Here is a 23,063-nt window from a genome sequence, read left to right on the forward strand (position 1 = left end):
TCCCTCAACTATAGAAAATGTCAGACAACCAAATATGGCATCAGTAATACACATTAAAACGGGTATTATTTATAAATAAACGGGTATTAATTAATTTAAATTACATTAAATTAAATTAAATGTTAAAGTGGTAAATGTTTATTTCTTTCCATTTCTTTTATTATTTATTTTACTAAAATTACAAATACAGCCAGGGTAAACATTAGGATAAGCAAAATGTGCATAAACAAATAATATATAAAGAAATAAAGTTAAATCACAACAAATTTGTAACGAATTTATTATTTAAACTTATTTTTCAAACATAAAGCTGTTTTTAGATATTGTTGAATTACCGCTTTAAAATTAGGAGGAGAACTGAGGAGAACAAGGTCTCAGGCAATCAGCGTCCATAATCAGAAAAACATGTTTTATAATTATTATTTTGTGGTCATTAATACAATAGGAACAATACAAGGAACAATAATAAACACTAAAGAATGTCATGCAAATATTTAACCCAATGCAACAAGCAAAAAACTACATTACATCTGCATTTAAGGCTTGAAGCTTGCTTTCACGGCTTCAGCACAATGGCCAAACTTTCCAGAGGATGGATGTGTTTTGGGGATTATGCTGAGGGTTTTGAGGTGTCTATTTTTTTTTGGGATGGAGGTGTGTAAGACAGGGGAAGGGTGTCATCGTGAGGGGTATGACGCCTCACATCCTCCAAAAGGTCATTCAGTCGAAAAGTCAAGGAGTCCAGAAATGGCTCATCCTGTAGATGGTATGTGAGATTTGAAATTTGACGCAGTAAGCTCTCACACCTTTTGTCTTTTCTTTGTCTTGAAATAAACAGAGTTTCTGGGAGGATTGCTGATGTCTTTGTGAGGAATGATGCTGTGACTGGGAGGGGTGCTGCTAGTTTCCACTGGCTCACGAACCTAAAGTGATCAATAATATCATATGTCCTTTAGGGAATGGTGGTAAGTTAACTCTTTGATAGGGATGTAACGATTAACCGCGAGCCGGTTGAAAATCTATTCAAATATGTGACGTTTCAAAACGGTTGATATCCCAAACAAATCGCGATACCCTTAGTTACTGTTGCTATGTCTGACAAGTTTTCGATACCAGCCATGGCGTTACCACTGTCAATTCGTGCACTCCCTGGGGAAATAATGAATAACTTCTGAAAAAATGACATGTTGATTTCAGACAGATAGGTCTGCAATATGCATTCGAGGGATATATTTAGGATGTGAACGTGACTCGAAATTAAATAAACAAAATAAAGATTGAAGCTATAGCCTATAGATCACAGGGTAAAACTGAACTACCACATCACCTGGCGATTGAGACAGAGGATAACAACATTAAGGAGCAACACTGTTCCTGTAAAGCTGGGTACATATCTCTTTATACACTATTACAATCATTAAAATGGGGAAGTCGTGGCCTAATGGTTAGAGAGTCGGACTCGTAACCCAAAGGTTGCGGGTTCGAGTCTCGTACCGGCAGGGATTGTAGGTGGGGGGAGTGAATGTACAGCACTCTCTCCCACCTTCAATACCATGACTGAAGTGCCCTCGAGCAAGGCACCGAACCCCCAACTACTCCCCGGGCGCCGCAGCATAAATGGCTGCCCACTGCTCCGGGTGTGTGTTCACAGTGTGTGTGTGTTCACTGCTGTGTGTGTGCACTTAGGATGGGATAAATGCAGAGCACTAATTCCTAGTATGGGTCACCATACTTGGCCACATGTCACGTCACTTTCACTTTCACAAAAAGCAAAAGCAGAATGCATTTATAACGTCACATTCAGTAAGTCATCCAAGCTAGCCATAGCTAACTACGGCAACATTATTAGCCTATACATGCTGTAAGGGGTGCACATGCATGACCAAAATAAAAAATGCACTGTGTAAATAAGTTCAGACCGCGCATTTGCATAGCGACATGGTTGACCGCTGTTAATGCACAATCACCGATCGACAAACTGTAATACTGTGTAAGCTTTCTAATCAAACTGAACACTGACACTCTTGATTTTAAGTTTGAAAATGATGAAAATTCATATATATAAAAAAGTAAATTATTAGCATTTTATTTTTAAGTTTACTATAAAATAATTGTATTTGTATGTAATACTCCCTTTTTATTTTAAAATATAATAGTATTATCACTAGTGCTGTCAAACGAGTAATCGCATCCAAAATAAGAGTTATATGTGTATACTGTGTATATTATGTATATATACATACAAACACATGCATGTATATATTTAAGAAAAATATGCTGTTTACATTTTAAATATATTTATATATAATATAAATATATAAATGTATATGTAAATATTTCAAAACATACACTGTAAGTGTATTAATATATACATAATAAATATACACAGTACACACACATATATGTAAATAAACTTTTATTTTGGATGCGATTAATCATTTGACAGCACTAATTATCACACTTTTTATTTAAACCTAAATAAATAAAGTGCAATAATATTATCACTATTATTAATTTATTTTTATAGTTATATTTAATGGGTCACACAGTGTGAGGACCAAACCAAATCTCCAGGTTCTCTTATGAGAACCAGGCTGAAAAACTTGAGCAAAACTTGTGTAATGTCTGGTTAGTTCCACAGGTTTCTGCGCCCATGCCATTGGTCTTATACCTGGACCTCTGTAAAGCCCAAAATATTAGCAGTATCTCAGCCCAGTCCTCCACAAGCCTGCCACAACAGTGGCATAAGCTAAGAGGAAGAAAAATAAAACCACTGCCCGTAACAGCTGTTGTGGTGGCGAAGGCGAAGACAAACCGGAAACGGAAACCCATTTTCTGTCACTACAGCAATGGCAGGCGAGTTGTTTTTCATGCTTTATAATTAAGGATAGAAATACTAAATATGATAAACCATGTAACTCACTGTAGCGTTGGAGTATCAGTAATCTGGATTTTATGACAAGTAGACGTGAATTTTGTATATTGCATTATTGGAGTTATTGAGAGGACTGACAGGGACACCTATGAGCTACATAGCAAACAGGCCACCAACAGTTGTAACAGTAGGTCAGGAAAAGTACCCTCTTGGAAGTAGTTTGAGCTACCAGGTAAAGCAGTGATACAGATTAAAACGGGATACAGATCAAGATTTATTTATTATCATTTGCCGCCAGCCACAGTTTATTACAAAATAAAAACATTCACAATATAACAATAATTTGAAAGGTTACAAATTGGATACAAAATGCAAATTCATTGTAATAACTTGTGTGACAGGGAGAGAGAAATCATGGCCACAAATTAACTGGAGCACTTTGCTGTCCCTTAGTGGTTTCTTCAGCAGCCTATGCCTGAATGATGTGTCGCTGGAAATTAGACAACATACACACCACAAACCATATCTGATTTATATTTCCTAATGTGGAATTAGGGATACTACCAGATACTATCTTAATGTACTAGCTTAACCGCTCACTAGCCGCCGGCCTCCGCTCACTTTCTAGCTGCTGGCCTCCGCTCACTCTAGCCCGCAGGCCTCCGCTCACTAGCCGCCGGCCTCCACTCACTTTCTAGCTGCTGGCCTCCGCTCACTCAAGGCCGCTGTGTGTGACGCTGTGTTTCGTTGTGAAAGCGAAACTACACGACTAGAAATCAGTGGTTAAGTTTTTACTTACACTGTTCCAGAACAGTTCAACCCAAATATTCAGATGTGTGCAGCACTTTTTATGGAGGACCGTTTCCTGATCCTGGGAGAGTAGACTACAATGCCGGCTGTTCTGACTCACAGACTGTAAGACAGTACGTGGAAAATAATGTGTTTTTTGAACCTTAACCACATTTCATTACACCAAATACACAAAATAATGTTATTTTTAGCAACATCATATGACCCCTTTAAAGTAGAGTTCATAAGCGCAGCTCTGCTTTGTTTACAGCGGTAACTCAGGAAACACTACATCATTGCTGTTTATAACGCCACCTGCTGGCAGAGAGTGAATTTGCGTCTCATTCCACTCGTCTGCTGTTTCGTTCAGATGTTTTATGTATAGTTTCACAAAACTAAAGTCAGACCATTCTGTTTTTGCTTCAAATTTCAAAATTATACAGTCTAATTTAGATTAAAAAGGCTCATGTTGCATGCATGCAGCATCTTTGTTTGGATCATGAGTAAAAAGCAGTGGTTGCCTCTCATTTTAAATGGAAAGAGCACATACAAAGCCTTAGTTTGTTTATATGACGAGATTCCTTTTATTTGTGTAACTTACTTATTCGATTTGAGGTTTGTTTTAAAATGTAAATTTAGTTTTGTTATATTTCAATTTCACAAAGAAACGTGCAGCAATAGCTTAATAAAACGACACCTTTTCATGTCTTCAATCTCATTTTGTTAAAAAAAATTGTGAGAAAATTGAACCATGAAATCAAAATCGTGAATCAAATCGAATCATGAGTTGAATGAATCGTTACATCCCTACTCTTTGACAATGTAAATCATCATGTAAACAGATCTCCAGAAAATAAATGATTGCTGACCGCTCCTACCACAGGATGGTTTTTGTGCTCCTCGATCCCTGGGAAGCAGGCAACATATTGCTCCTCCAGCTTCACTGCTGATGGGTTTTTTGTTAAGGCACGTCTCAGACACCCAGTGCTCTCCTTCCTGTTTATGAATGTCATCAGATATCTGAAAAAACTTATAATACCAATTCATTTTCTTACTTGTAGGCACCTATACCTATTTTGATTTCCCCTTTACACTGACACATCACTCTTCTTTCTCTTTTCTCTATGACGTTTGTTTTCTTCACATATATAACATACTGATGTATTCATATTCGGGGGAAGTCATGGCCTAATGGTTAGAGCGTTGGACTCGTAGCCCAAAGGTTGCGAGTTCGAGTCTGGCAGGAATTGTAGGTGGGGGGAGTGAATAACCAGCGCTCTCTTCCACCTTCAATACCACGACTGAGGTGCCCTTGAGCAAGGCACCGAACCCCCAACTGCTCCCCGGGCGCCGCAGCATAAATGGCTGCCCACTGCTCCGGGTGTGTGTTCACGGTGTGTGTGTGTTCACTGCTGTGTGTGTGTGTGCACTTAGGATGGGTTAAATGCAGAGCACTAATTCCTAGTATGGGTAACCATACTTGGCCACGTCACATCACTTTTTTTTTTTTTTTCATTACACACGCAACACACGAACTGCATTACATACTATATTGACATTCCTCCATGCATTTAATTTTTACTATAAAGTTATATTTTGCTTTAAAACTTAATTATGTTACAGAGTAGAACGAGCCGATCGTAACAACATTTATAGTCAAATATTTAGCTCAGTCACTGAATAAATATAAATATACACCTTGTAATCAGGGAATCTGATTTCTTCGAGTCTTGAAGACGTTGCCTCTCTTCATAACAATGGTCTGAGTGGTCATCAAGCTAAAGACAATACACAATATACAGTTCGACATTCCATCTGTGTTGATATTTAGCGCCCATACTTGTCGAAGAGGCTAACATATGAAGTAACCTAGCATGAAGGCTTTTCAATAAGCTACGTCTGACTCTCCACATAATATGAGATATGTGACCCTGGACCACAAAACCAGTCCTAAGTAGCACGAGGATATTTGTAGCAATAGCCAACAATACATTGTATGAGTCAAATTAATCGATTTTTCTTTTATGCCAAAAATCATTAGGATATTAAGTAAAGATCATGCTCCATGAAGATATTTGTAAATTACCTGCCATAAATATATCAAAACTTAATGTTTGATTAGCAATATGATTGCTAAGGACTTAATTTGGACAACTTTAAAGGCGATTTTCTCAATATTTAGATTTTTTTGCACCCTCAGATTCCAGATTTTCATATAGTTGTATCTCGGCCAAATATTGTCCTATCCTAACAAACCATACATCAATGGAAAGCTTATTTATTCGTCTGTCAGATGATGTATAAATCTCATTTTCAAAAAATTGACCCTTATGACTTTTGTGGTCCAGGGTCACATATGTGTGAGGCAAAGTGCATGCAGGCCAGGTTAACTGTTTATTGACATACCAGTTGTAGTTGTCTAGTCAGTTTTTCATGTTTGTGCTTGTCTACTCCTTGGTGACAGGAGTAGACCCTCCTCCCCACCACCATGAAGGGTATCCCGTCAAAAGGAACATATAGCAGTTTCCACTTCATTTTTTTGGATACGGGTTTGGGTTTTACAGTTAACTAACTGTAAAAGTTAGTTAACTACAGTAAATCGGTGTTCTCAGCGCAATATCTAGCTTTGGGAAATACACCAAATAAAACCTGATTTACATCTTGTCATTTTTAGAGCTATAAAATCTCACCGTCCACACCAAAAGTCTTGTCTTTCGTCCAAACGACAAACTTTGTCATCGTGTCCTCCTCGAACCCCCTAAGTTTACGATCAAAACACCCCTTTGAGGGGAATCGTTGACAACAACCGTTTGGCATTTTCGCCGCGAGATTTTGCAAGACTTTCGTCACTTCCGCCCGTAGCTGTATCCATTCTAGCCACTTCCGGCGCTTCGCTAATACTTATGTTCAACGGAACGGGTCGCGCTAACGTTTAACATGGCGTTAAGCAAAACATACGGACAGAAACCTGTTAAATTCCAACTGGAGGAGGATGGAGAATTTTACATGATTGGATCAGAGGTGTGCAATTTAACGCACTACTCTTTTTTACGATGATTTATGTTTGTATAAACCGCACATTGTTTTGCATTGAGTGCTAATACATTAGCTAGCTAGCTAGCTAAGATTGTTGTCATTTGGGATAAGATCTCTTAACTGATTGATGAATCATTGAAAAGAATCAGTCCTGGCGTTTTACACATCAAGTATAGGGCTATCCTTTGCGGTGTAGTAGTGTTATTACACGATGCGAGTTTACCAGAGATAACGTTAAAGAGTACAGTCACTGATAGAACTACGGCTAATTATTTAGTCAGTCTTATATCATTTTCCATTATATGTCTGTTTTTAGGTGGGGAATTACTTGCGTATGTTCAGAGGGTCCTTATATAAGCGCTACCCATCACTCTCAAGAAGACTAGCGACAGTAGAAGAGAGAAAGAAGATCGTAGCATCATCTCACGGTAAGTGTGGTATTCACTGTACACATTTGATACGAGGTCTAAGGACCTAAAGGGTTAGAGTACGCTGGAAGTGGCACTTTCTATCTTACAGTATAAGCAATGTTTTGTGTTAGATCACGGTTACACCACTTTAGCCACCAGTGTGACGCTGCTGAAGGCCTCAGAAGTAGAGGAGATATTTGAGGGACATGACGAGAAGTACAAGGCCGTGTCCATCAGCACTGAACCTCCAGCCTATCTCAGGTAAACCATTTCTCACCTTTGATAAAGAAAATACATTCACACTTGCTTGGTGTTTGAACATGGTCATTAAAAAGGATTCTTATTTATAATAAAAATTGCAACAATTACATTTCTCATAACTGATTAATATTATAGTCTTGTTGCATTATATAGGTCATTTAAATAATACATTTAGGGAAAATAAACTTCTTTCATTGGGGTTCTCCTTTCCTCTGTTGTTGCAAGAAATAAATTATATTTATATAAATATCTCTATAGGTGTTTTTTTTTTTTTTTTATCAATTTCAACAAGCAACCCCCAAAAAAAAGAACCATAGTTAATCATTTTTATGGACAAGTTTATCAATACATAAACATCAATATTCATCTACAAATGTTTTTCACTAAAAGATTTTAATAGGAAGTTGCCACACGAAGACGTGTGAATATTTTTGAGTGATGACACTAGTGAAGAATTTATGATGCTTAGTAGACGTAAGGCCCGTTCACACCAAGAACGATAACCGCAACCATAACTACATTAGCATCCACACCAATGATAACCTTCTGTTTATTATTAGGTCATTTTTTGTGCAGCTGTAGTTGTTGCATGACAGCACATCTGCTTATTTAACCCATGTTTTTTTGTTTTTTTTTTAACAGGGAACAGAAAGCCAAGAGAAACAGTCAGTGGGTGCCCACTCTTCCCAACAGTTCCCATCACTTGGACGCTGTGCCTTGCTCCACCACCATTAACCGCAATCGAATGGGACGTGACAAAAAAAGGACCTTCCCGCTCTGGTGAAATTTTTCTCTTTTTTTTTTTTTTAAATAATCTTTCAATTTCACATTGAGCTGAGCATCACAGTTCATAAAGTAGTGAAATTCATCCGTTTTTGACAGCATATGTGAAAACATATAAAGACTCACTCCTGTAATGATTTTGTTGTCTGCTTAAAGGGACAGTCCACCCATATACACACACACACACACACACACACACACACACATACAGTGTTGGACATAGTGTGAAGAGCTGGGAAATAGGCAATATTTCTTTAATACAGCTTCCAACTTTCTTTGAATAGATTCATACAACTTTTGAATAGTCTCCAGTTGAATGTTGCCTATCAAAACATCTGCTATTTGCTTGAGAGATTTTTGAGGAGGAAATCTGCTTCTCTTTTTTCTCTTCAAAAACTGCGGACAGTGAGTTGTCTGGCAAGAGCAGATGTTTATCTTGGTGCTCCAACTGTCCAGGTTTCATGATCATCATCATGACACCATATTTTGCGCATTGGTTTGTGATTAAAGTTGTAGCAATTGCAGCTCTTTCATGGATGTTGCCTTTGTGAAGCTCTCTGTGTTCAGTTTTTTGTGGAAACAGGGTCTTTAGGGTGAATATTGAGGTTTTCTGTCACTTTTGCTGCAATAGTTCTGTGTTGTTTGTACACAATACTTCTTCTTAGTGTTTGATGGTCCCTATCATTTACTTTCGGTTTTGCCCACTATTCTTTTTCACTGCTGAAGTCTTGCCATGCTTTGTGTACACAGTCATGTTGTTTTTAAGACATTAAACAGTTGGGACATAAAGGTTACAGACATTCCTGATAAATGGGCTTGCATGATTTTCCCTTATGCACTTGAACTAAACACTGCTGAAAAGAACTTGTACTACACTGATATTAAACATACAGAATATAGACAACAAAAAGAAAAAAAAAAAGATCATTACAATTTTTTTTTTTTTTTTTTTTTTTTACTGTAGTCTACACAAGTTATGTATCACATTGTTTTGTCCTACCCCTGTATATAATTTAACTGGTTTCATTTTTTACACCCTGGATGTGTGCTATTTCAGCTTTGATGATCATGACCCTGCTGTCATCCATGAGAATGCCACTCAGCCTGAGATCCTGGTGCCCATCCGACTGGACATGGAGATTGACGGGCAGAAGCTGCGTGATGCTTTCACATGGAACATGAATGGTAGACTTCCCTACACACTTCCTGAGCAGCATCCACTAAAGTTATTTTTTAATGTTTTTTATTCCGCATTACACAATACCCTGAACTCTTCTTTTTTTCCCTTAACCTTAAAGAGAAGCTAATGACTCCGGAGATGTTTGCAGAAATCCTTTGCGATGATCTGGATCTGAGCCCACTGACCTTTGTTCCAGCCATTGCCTCGGCCATCAGACAGCAGATAGAGTCCTACACCACAGACAGCATACTGGATGAGCAGATGGACCAGAGAGTCATCATCAAGGTACATGCGTCATTCTGTCCTTGATTTCAATAATCCTATCTTTAAACATCAACATAGCAGTATCAATATTTTGTTTATTTTTCAGCTGAATAAAAATAGATTATCATGATTTTTTGATTGCTCTTGTTTTTATCTATGTAGTTAAACATCCATGTTGGGAACATATCTCTGGTGGACCAGTTTGAATGGGACATGTCTGAGAAGGAGAACTCTCCTGAGAAGTTTGCTCTGAAGCTGTGCTCTGAACTGGGCTTGGGAGGAGAGTTTGTCACCACTATCGCATACAGCATACGCGGCCAGCTCAGCTGGCATCAGAGGACCTACGCCTTCAGGTTCAGACTCGTGCGCACACACACACACGCACTCTCAAATCCTTTATTAAAGGACACTTTATCACAGTCCACGCCGAATATAAATTCAGAGATAAAATGTGGTAAAAAGTGTTTGTGCATTGTTAAATTGCTGTATGTTGATTGTCCCCATATGGTTACAAAGAAATTTTTAGAGTTTGACTCATTTAAATATTTTTCCATTTATATGCTAAAGAGCATAGGAAAGTGTTCACAACTTGAATTTGCAAACAAATGTGAACTTTCTCCAAGTTGGACATCTTTTCAGACTGTGTCTGATGTCTAGAACATTACGAAACTCATCAAAAAGGTCTTGGCCTTCCTCTGGGAGGAAGATGTAAATTTAGCTGAGTTTTGTGAAACTACTAGAAAAGATCTGGCTAAAATGAACAATTTGTCTTTTTGTAGTGAGAACCCTCTTCCCACGGTGGAGATTGCCATCCGGAACACAGGTGATGCTGACCAGTGGTGTCCACTGCTTGAGACACTGACAGATGCTGAGATGGAGAAGAAGATCAGGGACCAGGACAGAAACACAAGGTAAGAGAATTAACTGCCTTACTTAAATTACCATTTTGCCCCATAGCAGATGTGTACCAACTAGAGAGACAAGCCATATGACAATGACAAACTATTACTTCTCTAAGACCAATAATAATAGTAGTTGTGACTCATATCAAACTTTTTCTGTTTCAGGCGAATGAGACGACTTGCAAACACGGCCCCAGCATGGTGAAAATATCAGCCCCCTCCCACAACCATGTAAATCTGAAGAGGCAAATACCAATAGAGCTACAACCCAGCGTTACTGACATAAAAACATAAGAGACATTCCACTGGCCAGTCCAGATCCAGTCCCTCCAGATCAGAGTAACATACTGTAAAGTAAAGCAACATCTGTTCCAATCTGGCCTAGTCAAAGCCTGTGTCGTGACCTGCCCCCGTACCCAGTATCTGTCATCTTGGAGACAGACAGTCTCTGTCTTGAAATGTTGAGAATATTTTATGGTATCTTTATTTGTCTTGTTTTGTGTTTATGTATAGATGCCATTTTGTAAACATAATGTGCTTTTAAATAAAATTAAGATGAAGAAAATCTCTGTTAGAATGCTTTTTGTTCCCAAAACTTGCAATGCACTTGCAAGGACAGTCCAAATGGGCCAAGTGTCTTAAGAAATAAGAGTCTCAGTATTGTGTTCTGAACTAGCAAACTAGTCACGTGACTCGAGTGTTGTCGATATGGGTATAATAAAAGCCATATTTTTATTTGCAAAGCAGAAATATCCAACAAACAATCCCATGGCAAATACAATACAAAAGAAAACTTAATACATCAGCCTTCAGACAAACAAATGTATTTGTATTCATATTTAGAGAAAAACCCAAGCATCCATGTGGTTTTTAGGAAATTTTATCTTTTTGTGGAGCACACATTCTTCCAGACAATCCATCTTTCAGTTTCAGTGCATAAAAGCTTTTTGGCTTTTTTTGCAATGGTGCTAACAAAAGGCCAACGGCTTGAAAATGCATAGTCTGCAGTTCAATTTGGCATTTCAGATAGTCGGCACATTTGTGAATGTGTCCACCTGCCTCGCCGCTGACTGTGTTGTGGGAAAAGAGATATGCCACAGTATTGTACCCAAGAAAATACCCTCTTGAGTTCACACCCACTCCAAAATGATGGATTATAGTATGGGAGATTGAATGGCTTCTTTCAACTCCAATCCTGCCAGCCACCGCTGCTTTGTAATATTCATTAAAGAGAAGTTGTCGAGAAAACAGCAATTGTTTCAAACCATGTGGTGTGAAGTAAAACAGAAAGGCATTGTTCCTTCAGAACAAAATAACAAAGGAAAACTGTTTGTGATGTGCATGGCACTGAATGCAAAATTTGGATCTATTTATTTTGTACACAAAGGCACTAAGGTGGCCATGGTCTCCAACTTTTCTGGATCCACAGTGGACCCCTTTATCAAGGAGTGTCTTCCATTACAGTTAGAACTTGACATGCAGACATAAACTTCCCCAACTAAAACAAGGAGGACTTTAAAAGTATGACAAGATTTATTGCTGTCTTTGAAACATTGAAACCTTCAGTTTTCTTCTCCTTGAAGATCCTCATCATTTTGACCTTGGCCAGCATCTTCTGGACCTTGTCCATTCCGGGATATCCCACTCTGGTCTTCCGGAAGAGGGGCGTAATTCGGATCTTCTTGAGGCATGTCAAACAAAACTCGACTGCAAAACATGAATAAATATTTCTGATTTCGTTTTCTGTGTTGAAGGCAAACAAATGATAAAAATAAAAATATTTCAAATATTTATAGTCATACTCACAAAATTCCAGGAGTGGCAAGAAGCTTTCTGCCTCCGGGCTGGTTAGGAAATACATCCTCCAGGAAGTAATAGATGTGTCCTACACCGATCCCTATATATACACAGAAATATTCATACATGACTTACTTATTTTTAAGAAAAAAAATTTATTCAGCAAGGACACTGATCAATTGATCAAAAGGGACAGTAAGTTATTTTAAATAAATGCATTTATCAAATAAAGAGTCCTACAGACTCCAAAGAGTCCTATAAATATATTTTATCATTGAAAAATATATCATGTGAATAAATATATAAGCAGTTGAACTTTTCAACTCTGATAATAAGAAGAAATGTTTCTTGATCACCAAATCAGCATATTCAAATGATTTCTGAAGTATCACGTGACACTAAAAGACTGGAGCAATGGCTGCTAAAAATTCAGCTTTGCAACACAAAAATAAATTACATTTTAAAATATATCCAAAGAGAATACGGCTATTTTAAACTGTAATAACATTTCACAATATGTCAAATACTGCATTATGTAATGTTTATGCAAAGTCAGTTCTTTTGTCATGAGCATTTCAGGACAAAAGTTAACATACCCAGGAGATCAATAACAATAGAGTTGCCCAGTAACAGCGAGAATCCCATGAGCACCCAGGGAAGAAATGGGGCCTGGAAGTTGAGCAGGCCAAAGAAGTTCATGCGGACATAAGGGTTCCTTCTACTCCAGACATAAACCAGCATTATAGTAAAAGCCTGTCCTAAAAAGAACAGGTTGGCAAATAGACCAAAGAGCTATAGACATTAGAGTTAAAGAAATGAAAAACACAGAAGACTGAAATAGAACTAAAAACTTAATTTAGCACTACGAATAAACAATATGAAAGGATGAAATGTTCCTTATGAATAAACATTGACACTTCAACTTATGATACATGGTTTGGTGAAGAGATGCATTCTTGGTTGTTGTTAATGTGATGGATGCTGAAAGATACAGTCATAAGAACACCACCGAACAGGAACATATAGACAAAATCTGCCGTTCGACCGCGGAAAGAGCCTTCCTCCAGCATTCGACAGTAACGATATCTGCTCAGTCAAGGGCATAAACTCAGAAGACCTACAGCACAGCTGCATACGAGCCAAACGGCCATTATGCAAAGCAAACACACTGTGAAACTGTGAATGTGTTTTTGTGTGCACACTTCCTAAACATTTCACAGACGGCCAACAGCGAGAAAAGGATACAGAAAAATCATATTGAACAAGAAGCTGAATCCAAGAGGTCCAAAAAACAAGAAGTTTGTGATCAGTCGCCATACCTGCAAAGGGGAAGAGAGGAAACATAAATGTATATCAAAATAAAAGAATGAATAGGCTTGATAAAGTGATTGTGATAAATACAACGTTTCAATGATAATAGGGTACTAACCTGGTATTTCTTTAATATTAAGTCAGGGTTAAAATAGAGTTGAAACGGTGTGATGAACTCCAATTGCTGTAATAAACAAAAAAAAGTCAAGCAAGTCACAAGAAAGTTTTCTGGTGACCATGAAAAATTAACCTATTCTAGACTGTTCCTCTACATTCCATTACTCTTAAGTAAGTGTGATTATTGGGTAGTTAACTGTGACAAGCTATCCTTCCTATAAAACATTTTGTATCATGTATAACAAATAATATTTTATGACCTCATTAACTGAGAAGCTGTTTATAATATTTGCACTTTTAAAAATGTATTTGTCACACTGCAGTAAAAGATGCAGCACAAAAAATACAATACACAAGATAATTATATAAAATATAAACAAAATATGTTTTTTTACATTATAGACTAAAATCAATTCTTGACACAAACAAAATTATTTTTTCATAACTATGTTGGTTATTTGAGCATTTACACTGACACTGAATGTTGAATGTGGGGAAGATGATAACAATTGTGAAGACATATTGACTTACAGTCTTCAGTATGTGATGATTCTATATTTATCTTGCGATGTAAGCCCAGTATCAGGTATAACGTCTGGTTTACTCACCACAGCTGCAGTTGTCAAGACGCATGCAGTAGTATATGCTCGCGTGACGGCTGGGATCTGCATGTACTCTTGAGTGACGCTGTTTGCCATGATTTTTCTCCGGCGTATTAATAAACTCTTCTGCACATTTTCACTGTGTATCCGTATGCTCACTTCTCCCACAACACATTTCAGTACATTGACGCTGACCAACGATCGATCGGTTCACTGTGGATGGGCTTTAATGCCTCAGTAGATCCATGTCCACGTTTAGCGTTAGCTTCAGACTGTTTATTTTTAATCGTTCATAATGTTTGCGTTTGGATATAAGTTTTAATGGGGGCGGAGTCAGAGTGTGTCGCTTCGCTTCAGCACCTCCACGTGGATATAAGCAAAAATCGCTTGTTGTTCCGTGGACCAATGAGATTGCACGGTTCCACCGACGTCATGAAAGTCATATTGGCGTGAAAGTAACTGTTTTAGGAATTGTATAAATTATAAATATTCAAATTGTGTTTTCAGTTTTGAATTCGTTTTATATTCTTTAATCTTCTATTATCTGATAGAAGATATTAGAATAATTATTAGATATTATAAAAAACCATGACTTGGCCAAGACTTCTTTCTCATAGCTTTCTTTCTTTTTAATGCAGTGCATACTGCAAATTAATGAATAAATGAGTGGATCACAGAAAATGTAGGAATTTAGGGAATATTTTAATTGTACCAAAACACAACACACATTTTATAAAAGTATTTACATAGTAAATATGAAAAGCCAAAGAAAATAGTATAAGAACTACAAAAACTAGAGAAAATATAGAAAAAAAATATATACACAGATGATGTGAAGAAAAAATATGCCAAGATGATCTATTGCAGTATATTAAAAACAAAACAAAACAAACCAAAAAGATTTAAAACATTGTCAGTGTCCTGCACTGAAGAGTGCCAGTTTGCCTGTTATAGTCTCAATATTATAAACAAATGATCATGTGTCAAGAGTTTGTGTGATCTTAAAAACATCCTTCCCCTATGCAAAAAAGAGACCTAATCTCTAGATAGGGTTTTCTTGTGTTATTATATCAATACAAACTGCATAGTTTAAGTTACAGTACAACTTGCAGCGAATCATAAAAACTTCGAGTGTTATGGACATTGCAACTGGTGCAAAGATCCCTGACAAATGCTTTAGCACCTTGTTTAGCACCTTAACAACAGGGTATTTGTGTCTCTTTACACAGTGGTTGCTGGATAATACAACAAATACAGACATAGATGCTCGTGGTTCATAAAGCTCAGATGTGCAAGATTTCCTGAGAAGAAATAAGATTAATCAGACATTTTTGAGGTGAAAGGAAGAGAAATGCTGGGGAACAAGAACTTAGGTTACATAGTACAGTTCCTCGTCATGAAAAAGTAGGGATATTACACTGTGTGCTTTAGACCAGAGTGTGAGAAGTTGTTGTAAGAGACAGAAAAGTTTCCTGAGGGTTTATGGCATGCTACATCCAAAGAAGTCTGCACCAACGTAGCGTGGGTAACCTTCCAAAACCTTACGTTGAACTGAGTCAAACTTCCAGTACTGTTGGCGACTGATGAAGACGGCAAAGCCTGTGGAGTATACAACAGTTCGCGAGAAAATGAATTAATGGGAAACCCTTAATAAACCAATGTTGTAATATTGCAGAATATTGCACAACTACATACTTAGTAATTATAAATAAAAAATATGAGTGTGCGCAAATGTGTGGTAACAAAACAACTCAAACTTGACTCAAAACAAATGTCACTGACTATTGCTGCTGAAATATCGCCCTCTTCTGTCAGAGGTCTGTAACACTCACCAATTAAAATGGGCAGAACAGACAGATCAAATGACCACCTTTTTTCAAGGAAGCTATTAGGATGCTATTCTTGAGTGACTTTGTGAACATGACCTACTCTATCTTTTTCAGTCACTTTGACCCATAAACACATTTTGTGTTTATCCACTAAAAAAAGTCTCAGTTATTTAGGCCTACTATGTTGTAGAAACTGTGTTTTCTGGGTCAGAGTGACTTAAAATGATGCAGCAGGACACATGTTCATGTGCAGCTTCAAATAGAAATAGATCTACATTCCAAAAACACAGACTGTTCTGAGATGTACATACTGACAAAAATAATATTTTGGGGGGATTTTGTCAAGAATGATAATTGAGACAATATATTTAAGACAAGTGTATTTTGTGTTGGTATCGTGGCTGGTTTAGGCCTGATGACTAGCAAAGTTTTTCATATTCTTTATATTCTGTGTGGTGGTCAGTTCACAGCAGTGACTTCCATGTAAGTTAAATTGATTTCCACTGTCTTCCATTATAAGGTTATTTTTTCAAACCTTATTAGATGTATGCATCACCTTTTATATCAAATTCTTATATTTCATCGATAAATTCAATAAGAAAAATAAGACACAAATCGGTGGTTATGAATCAATGAATTCACTTCACTTTTTTTTTTTTTTTTTAATTCAGTATCAACACAATCCATCTTTGCACTGCAGGGCTGGCATCTGAAGTAGCATTTAGATGTATTTACACAGAATGCTTAAAGCAGCTAAAAAATGCATTTACACTGCAATTACAACTGCATAAATAATTATAAGTAATTATAATGAGATTAATTATTTAAAATAACATTTTTAATATTTAAATATAATATTTGAAATTTTACTTTAAATATTGTCTTATTCTTCTTATTGAATTTGTTAATGAAATCTAAGAATTTGTCATAAAAGGTGATGCATACATCTAATAAGGTTTGAAAAAAATTACTTTATAATGGAAAGCAATTTAAGTCTCTTACTATTAGTCACTTAGTCACATTCAGAAAAGAAAAAGTGACTTTTGAATGGTCCATTGAGTCAGTCACTCAAATGATTCATTAAAAAACGCAGATTCAACAAACTTTCTTAACTTACATAACCTGATTTCTTTCATATTAATATTAACATTCACTAATATCTATTAAAAAGGCTGAGCTGGAAGTACCATGCGCATCCTGGAAGGCGGCGTCAATCTCATCAGGGATGCCCCACCAGTCCTGCTGGATGCTGCGTGGGAAGGCCGTGTCCACGCTGTTCTCTTGGGAATCCAAACGCCAGTAGTTTCCTGATTTGAAGAAGTATGTATGGTGGCTGTGGTGCTCCTTTAAGCGCAGTGCAGCCTGAATGTCCATGACAGGAAGTCCTATAGTCTGCAGAGGGTCTGGTCCTTTTATCTTGTGTTCTGCATCAAACACCCAGTAGTTGGAACCTAACAGAGGACATAACAGAAAAAGTACATATGAGTAAAGAGTAAATATGACTGCGTTAATGTAGTATTTTAATTCAACATAACTATCACTTTATTCCATTTTATTATTATTCATTATTCCTATTATTTGTTATCGATCTTCAAATTCATTGCACGTTGGTAAAACAAAGGCAAATAATGATAAGACTCCATCGGAAGAATTTGTCTTAAATGACACAATTTAATACTACACCGTATTAAACATTTGTTCAATGTATTAATTTATGGTATGTATTAATCTATCTGCATGTTCAAAGTCAGCATGAAATAGAAATATACATATTTTTCAGCCTTTTGAATGATATACAGTATTCTAAGATGGCTTAAAAAATATTTTTTTAAACAGCAGTTAGCATATAAATCAGTATAAAGAGCACTGAAAGACAGTAAATAATAATAATTGGTATACAGATCACAATGTTTAGACTATTTATGGCCTTAAATGATGGAAAAGTGAATTTAAGCCGTTTTAATGCTTTTTAAGGGTCTGTAAAATTAGTCGTTTAGGTACTGTACTGCACAACACAACACATGTATTAATCTGTTGTTAGCAGCATGTGTTCTGCGTGCTCATGTTTAATCATGCCCTGCATTAGAGGCACAAAGAAGGATGCTTTAGATATGGGTCAAGGGGAAGTACCGCACCACCCATCACCATAGATATGTATATAACCAGGCCTGTCTGATCCTGTCCTGCAACCACAAATCACCACAGTCAGCCACCGGTGCTGAACTCACCCACCTTCAAAGAACCAGATATTGCCCTTTTTGTCTTCATAGGCGGCGCCTATTTTCTCTGGAATGCCCCTCCAGTGTCGAGAGGCCAGGGCAGGGTATCCTGCCTGCAGACGGCCCTCCCTGATGCGCCAGGCATAACTGGCCTTGAAGAAGAACAATTCCCCACGGATTACAGACACAGCATCGAAGTCTGTGTGACAAGCGTCAGGCTACAAACAGTGACAGCGAGAGGAGATGGGATAACGAGAGTGAGAATGAAGGGAATATATAGATAAACTAATATGAAATATGTGATGTTTTTGGAATATTTTGGGTTTAATACCATAATAGTTATAACACAATACAATTGTAATATAATTGTAACATTAATAATGATTACCACAAAAAAAAAATTATGAATTGCCTCTGGTTTTCGTAAAAAAAAAAAAAAAAAAAGAGGAAAAAAAGAGGTTAAATTGAAAAATTACACAATTAAAAATTTAATTGTTATTTTTTTTGTGGTAATCAACATTACACCAAAAATGCTGTTGATGTTGCCGTTGACATTCTTTTAAATGTTTCATTTTGCCAGTGTTTAAATGTTCAGGGACTCACTGCACTGGTGATAATCTCATTGGTTTCTGTAGGGATTTGGAGTGGGGCTTGCGGCCGGGGGCCGTAGAGGTATTGAATCCCTTTCTTGTCATCCTCACTGAGTTGGAGAGGATAAGAGAAGCTGTAAAATGGGGACATTATGGCTCCAGGCTCCAGAGAATGCTGTAGACCCAGGACATGACCAAACTCATGTGCTGCCACCTGAAGAAGATCAGTTCCTGTAGGATGACATTTAAAATGAGGCTTTTTCAGACAAATATGAGTTGACTTTTATATCTGATCTCAAGGAATGCCTGTCAGTTGGTTTGTTCTGATCTGTTTGTTCAGACGGGGTCTGGTGCAATCTACATCGGTGACTGTAGTACATCGGTTAATGATGTAAGCGTCAACGCAATGCCAGGAGACTTTCTCATTCAACAGCTGAGTAGCTGTCAGTGTGGAATGAGAGGACGGAAAACCAGACATCTTGCCTCTGCTCGTGTCTTTGATGACATCTCACTGTGAACTTACAAGGTAGATTGAGCAACCTTACAAAATAACACACACTTTGTATGATGTCATGCATTTATATGATAAAAACAGATCTGAATCTCTCTAATCAGTTTAATCGGTCAAATCTTATATGGGTGTGAACTGGGTTTGAGATTGGAGCCAGATATGCAAAAAAAAAACTGTTCCGCATCCAAACTTTCCAGGTAATTTTTTGAAAACAGAATCTATAACACATTCACTGATTCGTTCTCAACAATGCATGATATCTGTATCAGAGATTTACAGTTTTCCAAGTGAGTGGCAGGCAGTGAAGCAGTAAGTTGTATCTTTACAACTTACCAAGTTCATTGCCCACCGTCCAGGACTCATCATAATCAAAATGAATGTCCCCCTCCCGGTGTGTCCTTGGGAAAAAAGCATGAGCCAGGATCCCACCGGGACCATCAAAGGGCAAATTATCACCATGCCAGTACCTAATATGGGAAACACAGACATACTGTATATACTGTATGTGTGCTATCTGGGATCATTGAATTACAGTTGGACTATTGCATAAAAATAAACAATTATGTTAAAACACTAGATTCACCATTTATATTTATGACTGGAACTAAATATACAGTGTTAATTGTTTTCTGCCAGTATTAATATAGTAGAAAACAGACTGACTTAAGAGCTATTGGATGTGATGTGATATGATTTGATATGTGATATATTTTAAATTTGTTCACTTAAGATTTTTTTAGTCTTATACCTAAAGACATAAATATGAAAATCTGAAATTAATATAAAATATTTCTATATTAAATTATGTAGACTCGTGTGAGATACAGGCAATTTTTATATCAGTGGTCAAGAAAAATCTTTTTTTTTTTTTTCTAGATAAAGGTGGTCACCCCTCATGGTGGCTGCTATATTGTACTTTACTGTACTGGACTACCACTCAAAAGTTTAGAGTCTGTAAGATTTTTTTAATTAATACTTTTATTAAACAAGGATGCACTGATCAGAAGTGATAGTAAATAAATTTGTAATTTTACACAAGATTTCTTTTTTAAATAAATGCTGTTCTTGCTATTCATCAAAGAATCCTGGAAAAAATGTATCAGAGTTTCCACAAAAATATTAAGCAGCACAACTGTTTTCAACATTTATAATATAAGAAATGTGACCCTGGACCAAAAAAAAAATGTCATAAGGGTCAATTTTTTGAAATTGAGATTTATACATCATCTGAAAGCTGAATAAATAAGCTTTCCATTGATTCTTTTTTAAATAAATGCTGTTCTTGCTATTCATCAAAGAATCCTGGAAAAAATGTATCAGAGTTTCCACAAAAATATTAAGCAGCACAACTGTTTTCAACATTTATAATATAAGAAATGTGACCCTGGACCAAAAAAAAACAGTCATAAGTCACATGGGTATATTTGTAGCAATAGCCAACAATACATTGTATGGGTCAAAATTATAAAAAAAAAATGTATGCCAAAAATCATGAGGATATTAAGTAAAGATCATGTTCGATGACGCCATTTTGTAAATTTCCTACTGTAAATATATCAAAACTTAATTTTTGATTAGTAATATGCATTGCTAAGAACTTCACTCAATTTAAAAAAATGGACCCTTATGACTGGTTTTGTGGTCCAGGGTCACAAATGTATCTTGAGCACCAAATCAGCATATCAGAATGATTTCTGAAGGATCATGTGACACTGAAGACTGGAATAATGGCTGATAAAATTTCAGCTTTGCCGTTACAGGAATAAATTACATTTTAAAATATATTCAAATAGAAAACAGTTACTAATAATATTTCAAATATTACTGTATTTGTATTTCAAATAAATGCAGCCTTGGTGAGCATAAGAGCCTTCTTTCAAAAACATAAAAAAATCATACCAACATACCGTAGTATATATTATACATCATACTATATTGTATTGCACTCTACTGTATTATACTATACTGTACCATTCTTTACTATGTTGCATTGTACTTTACTATACTGTGCTGTACTATACCATCGTACTATACTGAATACTATACTAGTACTCACTTTATCTTGTAACACTTGTATTATTGGACAGCTGTTTGCAGGATAAATTAATCAAGGATGACAAATACACCTGTGAGGAGGGTATTTCAGAAACAACTATTACTGAGGATATGATTTTGCATGGCACTCATGTGTCATTACGAAATTCACCAGACTGCTGTCATATCAGTTGTTTAAGAAGACGAACAGGAGCCAGAGACCAAAAGCAAAAATGACTTAATGCACTTTTAAACTGCTTCACTCTGCTACACCTAAGCATATTGAGACATGATTTTTTTTTTTGTTACCTTGCAAAGTCAATGATTATGTCGGCCTCTTGGTTGATGACCTCAGTAAAGGTGAGGGGCGTAACGTCACTCCAAATCTTAAGAGCTTCCCGTAAAACCCGCCTCACTTTATCCTTACTCATCTGCCACGGGAAGCGCTGGATTCTGAACACACATGGCCACAGTCATACTCAAAAGTTTATCAACAAAACACACATGATCACGTTTGCATACACACATTGTGTTACAGACCACCGGCCTTTCAATGCTGGACCACCAACCGACACAAACCCACATCAGAGACCACCAGTGATTCATCTTTATTATTCATCACCATAGGCATCTGTCTGGTGAGCATGTCACATGATCTCATAATGTGCTTTGAATGGTTGTTTTATGAGCATAACGAAACTGTGGTTTCGGTGGTATTATGCGTGTAGCTTCATGACCCAGTTCTCTGACAGGAGCAGAACTCACCCCACAGGGATCATGTAACCTCAGACAAGTATCAGACTGTTCTGGATCTTCACTTACAATTTGGGCATGATTAACCTTTTATTATATTCATTTGCACAAAGGTGAGCACTTAATTACGCATTCTTCAAATATTTATGTCGAACAGCAGTAATAATCCACATAGCTCAAGTTAAAAGGAACTTAAGCTGTTTCTACTTGTATCTGAAAGGATTTAGAAATGCACATTTTAATAAAGGAAGCCAAGCTTTATCAGAGGGCCCACACACCTGTCTGTGTTAAGGAATGTGTCTTGATTCAGCCCCTCAAGCTTAAGATTTTTGATACCATTTCGAATGCTTGTGTCTTTGTGAAATGGATGCTTTTCACAATTCCAAGGTTCTCAGAAGTCAAACTCAGAACTCGTCATCGTTGACTACACTTCTATAGTGAATGAAACTACAATAAATATACTTTTTGCTTTCCCATTTGCTTTAATTGCATAGGAAAAAACTCCACAATAGTGTTTCAATGACTTTCCAAAAGAGAAAAAATATATAGTGAGATTGATTATGAGCCTGAGAAGAGAGAAAGATGTCAGATTTGTCGTTGTGTAGAAACACCTTCACATCAGCGTAAACTAGTTTTCTGTAAATTAATGCCAAGGTAATATAACATATATATATATATATATATATATGTACATATAGGCTGTATATATAGGCTGTATATACAGTATATATACGTATATATATATATATATATATATATATATATTAGTGCTGTCAAATGATTAATCGCATCCAAAATAA

At 36.7% G+C, this 23,063-nt stretch overlaps 4 protein-coding genes across 5 annotated transcripts in view; 1 reads left to right on the forward strand and 3 right to left on the reverse strand.

The window, feature by feature from the left end:
• Positions 1–238: 238 nt before the first annotated feature.
• On the reverse strand, positions 239–6,502 carry LOC107667537 (uncharacterized). The gene is given in 6 exon segments (XM_074186931.1): positions 239–812; positions 814–923; positions 4,534–4,684; positions 5,363–5,442; positions 6,071–6,222; positions 6,355–6,502. Coding segments are annotated over 6 exon segments (822 nt in total). The 5' UTR covers positions 6,482–6,502; the 3' UTR covers positions 239–610.
• Positions 6,503–6,515: 13 nt separating this feature from the next.
• Positions 6,516–11,065, forward strand: smarcb1a (SWI/SNF related BAF chromatin remodeling complex subunit B1a). Of its 2 annotated transcripts, none has more exons than XM_016459214.1 (9): positions 6,516–6,685; positions 7,017–7,128; positions 7,242–7,371; positions 8,014–8,151; positions 9,212–9,339; positions 9,453–9,619; positions 9,761–9,951; positions 10,378–10,509; positions 10,666–11,065. In XM_016459214.1, exons 1-9 carry the CDS (start codon positions 6,602–6,604, stop codon positions 10,703–10,705), a joined length of 1,122 nt encoding a protein of 373 aa, XP_016314700.1. In that variant the 5' UTR covers positions 6,516–6,601; the 3' UTR covers positions 10,706–11,065. The 2 variants fall into 2 exon arrangements, with proteins under 2 accessions (XP_016314700.1, XP_016314701.1); XM_016459215.1 differs by having other exon boundaries at positions 7,263–7,371.
• Positions 11,066–11,208: 143 nt separating this feature from the next.
• On the reverse strand, positions 11,209–14,677 carry derl3 (derlin 3). The gene is made up of 7 exons (XM_016459216.1): positions 14,334–14,677; positions 13,727–13,792; positions 13,543–13,616; positions 13,290–13,383; positions 12,894–13,089; positions 12,307–12,397; positions 11,209–12,207 (listed from the first exon to the last, which is right to left on the reverse strand). The coding sequence occupies exons 1-7, from the start codon at positions 14,421–14,423 to the stop codon at positions 12,063–12,065; spliced, it is 756 nt and encodes a 251-aa protein (XP_016314702.1). The 5' UTR covers positions 14,424–14,677; the 3' UTR covers positions 11,209–12,062.
• Positions 14,678–15,168: 491 nt separating this feature from the next.
• Positions 15,169–23,063, reverse strand: part of mmp11a (matrix metallopeptidase 11a) — an 18,509-nt gene continuing 10,614 nt past the window's right edge. Inside the window, exons 3-8 of the mRNA XM_016459212.1 lie at positions 21,820–21,963; positions 19,810–19,943; positions 18,979–19,196; positions 18,389–18,593; positions 17,344–17,607; positions 15,169–15,926 (exon numbers count right to left, since the gene is read on the reverse strand). Coding sequence (XP_016314698.1) covers positions 15,808–15,926; positions 17,344–17,607; positions 18,389–18,593; positions 18,979–19,196; positions 19,810–19,943; positions 21,820–21,963 — 1,084 coding nt within the window. The 3' untranslated portion in view covers positions 15,169–15,807. The remainder of the gene's footprint in view (positions 15,927–17,343; positions 17,608–18,388; positions 18,594–18,978; positions 19,197–19,809; positions 19,944–21,819; positions 21,964–23,063) is intronic.

This window comes from Sinocyclocheilus anshuiensis, unplaced genomic scaffold, assembly GCF_001515605.1.
Source record: "Sinocyclocheilus anshuiensis isolate Anshui unplaced genomic scaffold, SAMN03320099.WGS_v1.1 scaffold1132, whole genome shotgun sequence".
Lineage (NCBI taxonomy): Eukaryota > Metazoa > Chordata > Actinopteri > Cypriniformes > Cyprinidae > Sinocyclocheilus > Sinocyclocheilus anshuiensis.

Coding starts and splice junctions, on each gene's coding strand:
- smarcb1a (XM_016459214.1), top strand. CDS start 6,602: ATGGCGTTAAGCAAAACATACGGACAGAAACCTGTTAAATTCCAACTG. Junction 8,152..9,211: donor AAAAGGACCTTCCCGCTCTG/GTGAAATTTTTC, acceptor GTGCTATTTCAG/CTTTGATGATCATGACCCTG. Junction 10,510..10,665: donor GACCAGGACAGAAACACAAG/GTAAGAGAATTA, acceptor TTTCTGTTTCAG/GCGAATGAGACGACTTGCAA.
- derl3 (XM_016459216.1), bottom strand. CDS start 14,423: ATGGCAAACAGCGTCACTCAAGAGTACATGCAGATCCCAGCCGTCACG. Junction 13,793..14,333: donor TCTTGACAACTGCAGCTGTG/GTGAGTAAACCA, acceptor TGTTTATTACAG/CAATTGGAGTTCATCACACC. Junction 13,617..13,726: donor TAATATTAAAGAAATACCAG/GTTAGTACCCTA, acceptor TCCCCTTTGCAG/GTATGGCGACTGATCACAAA.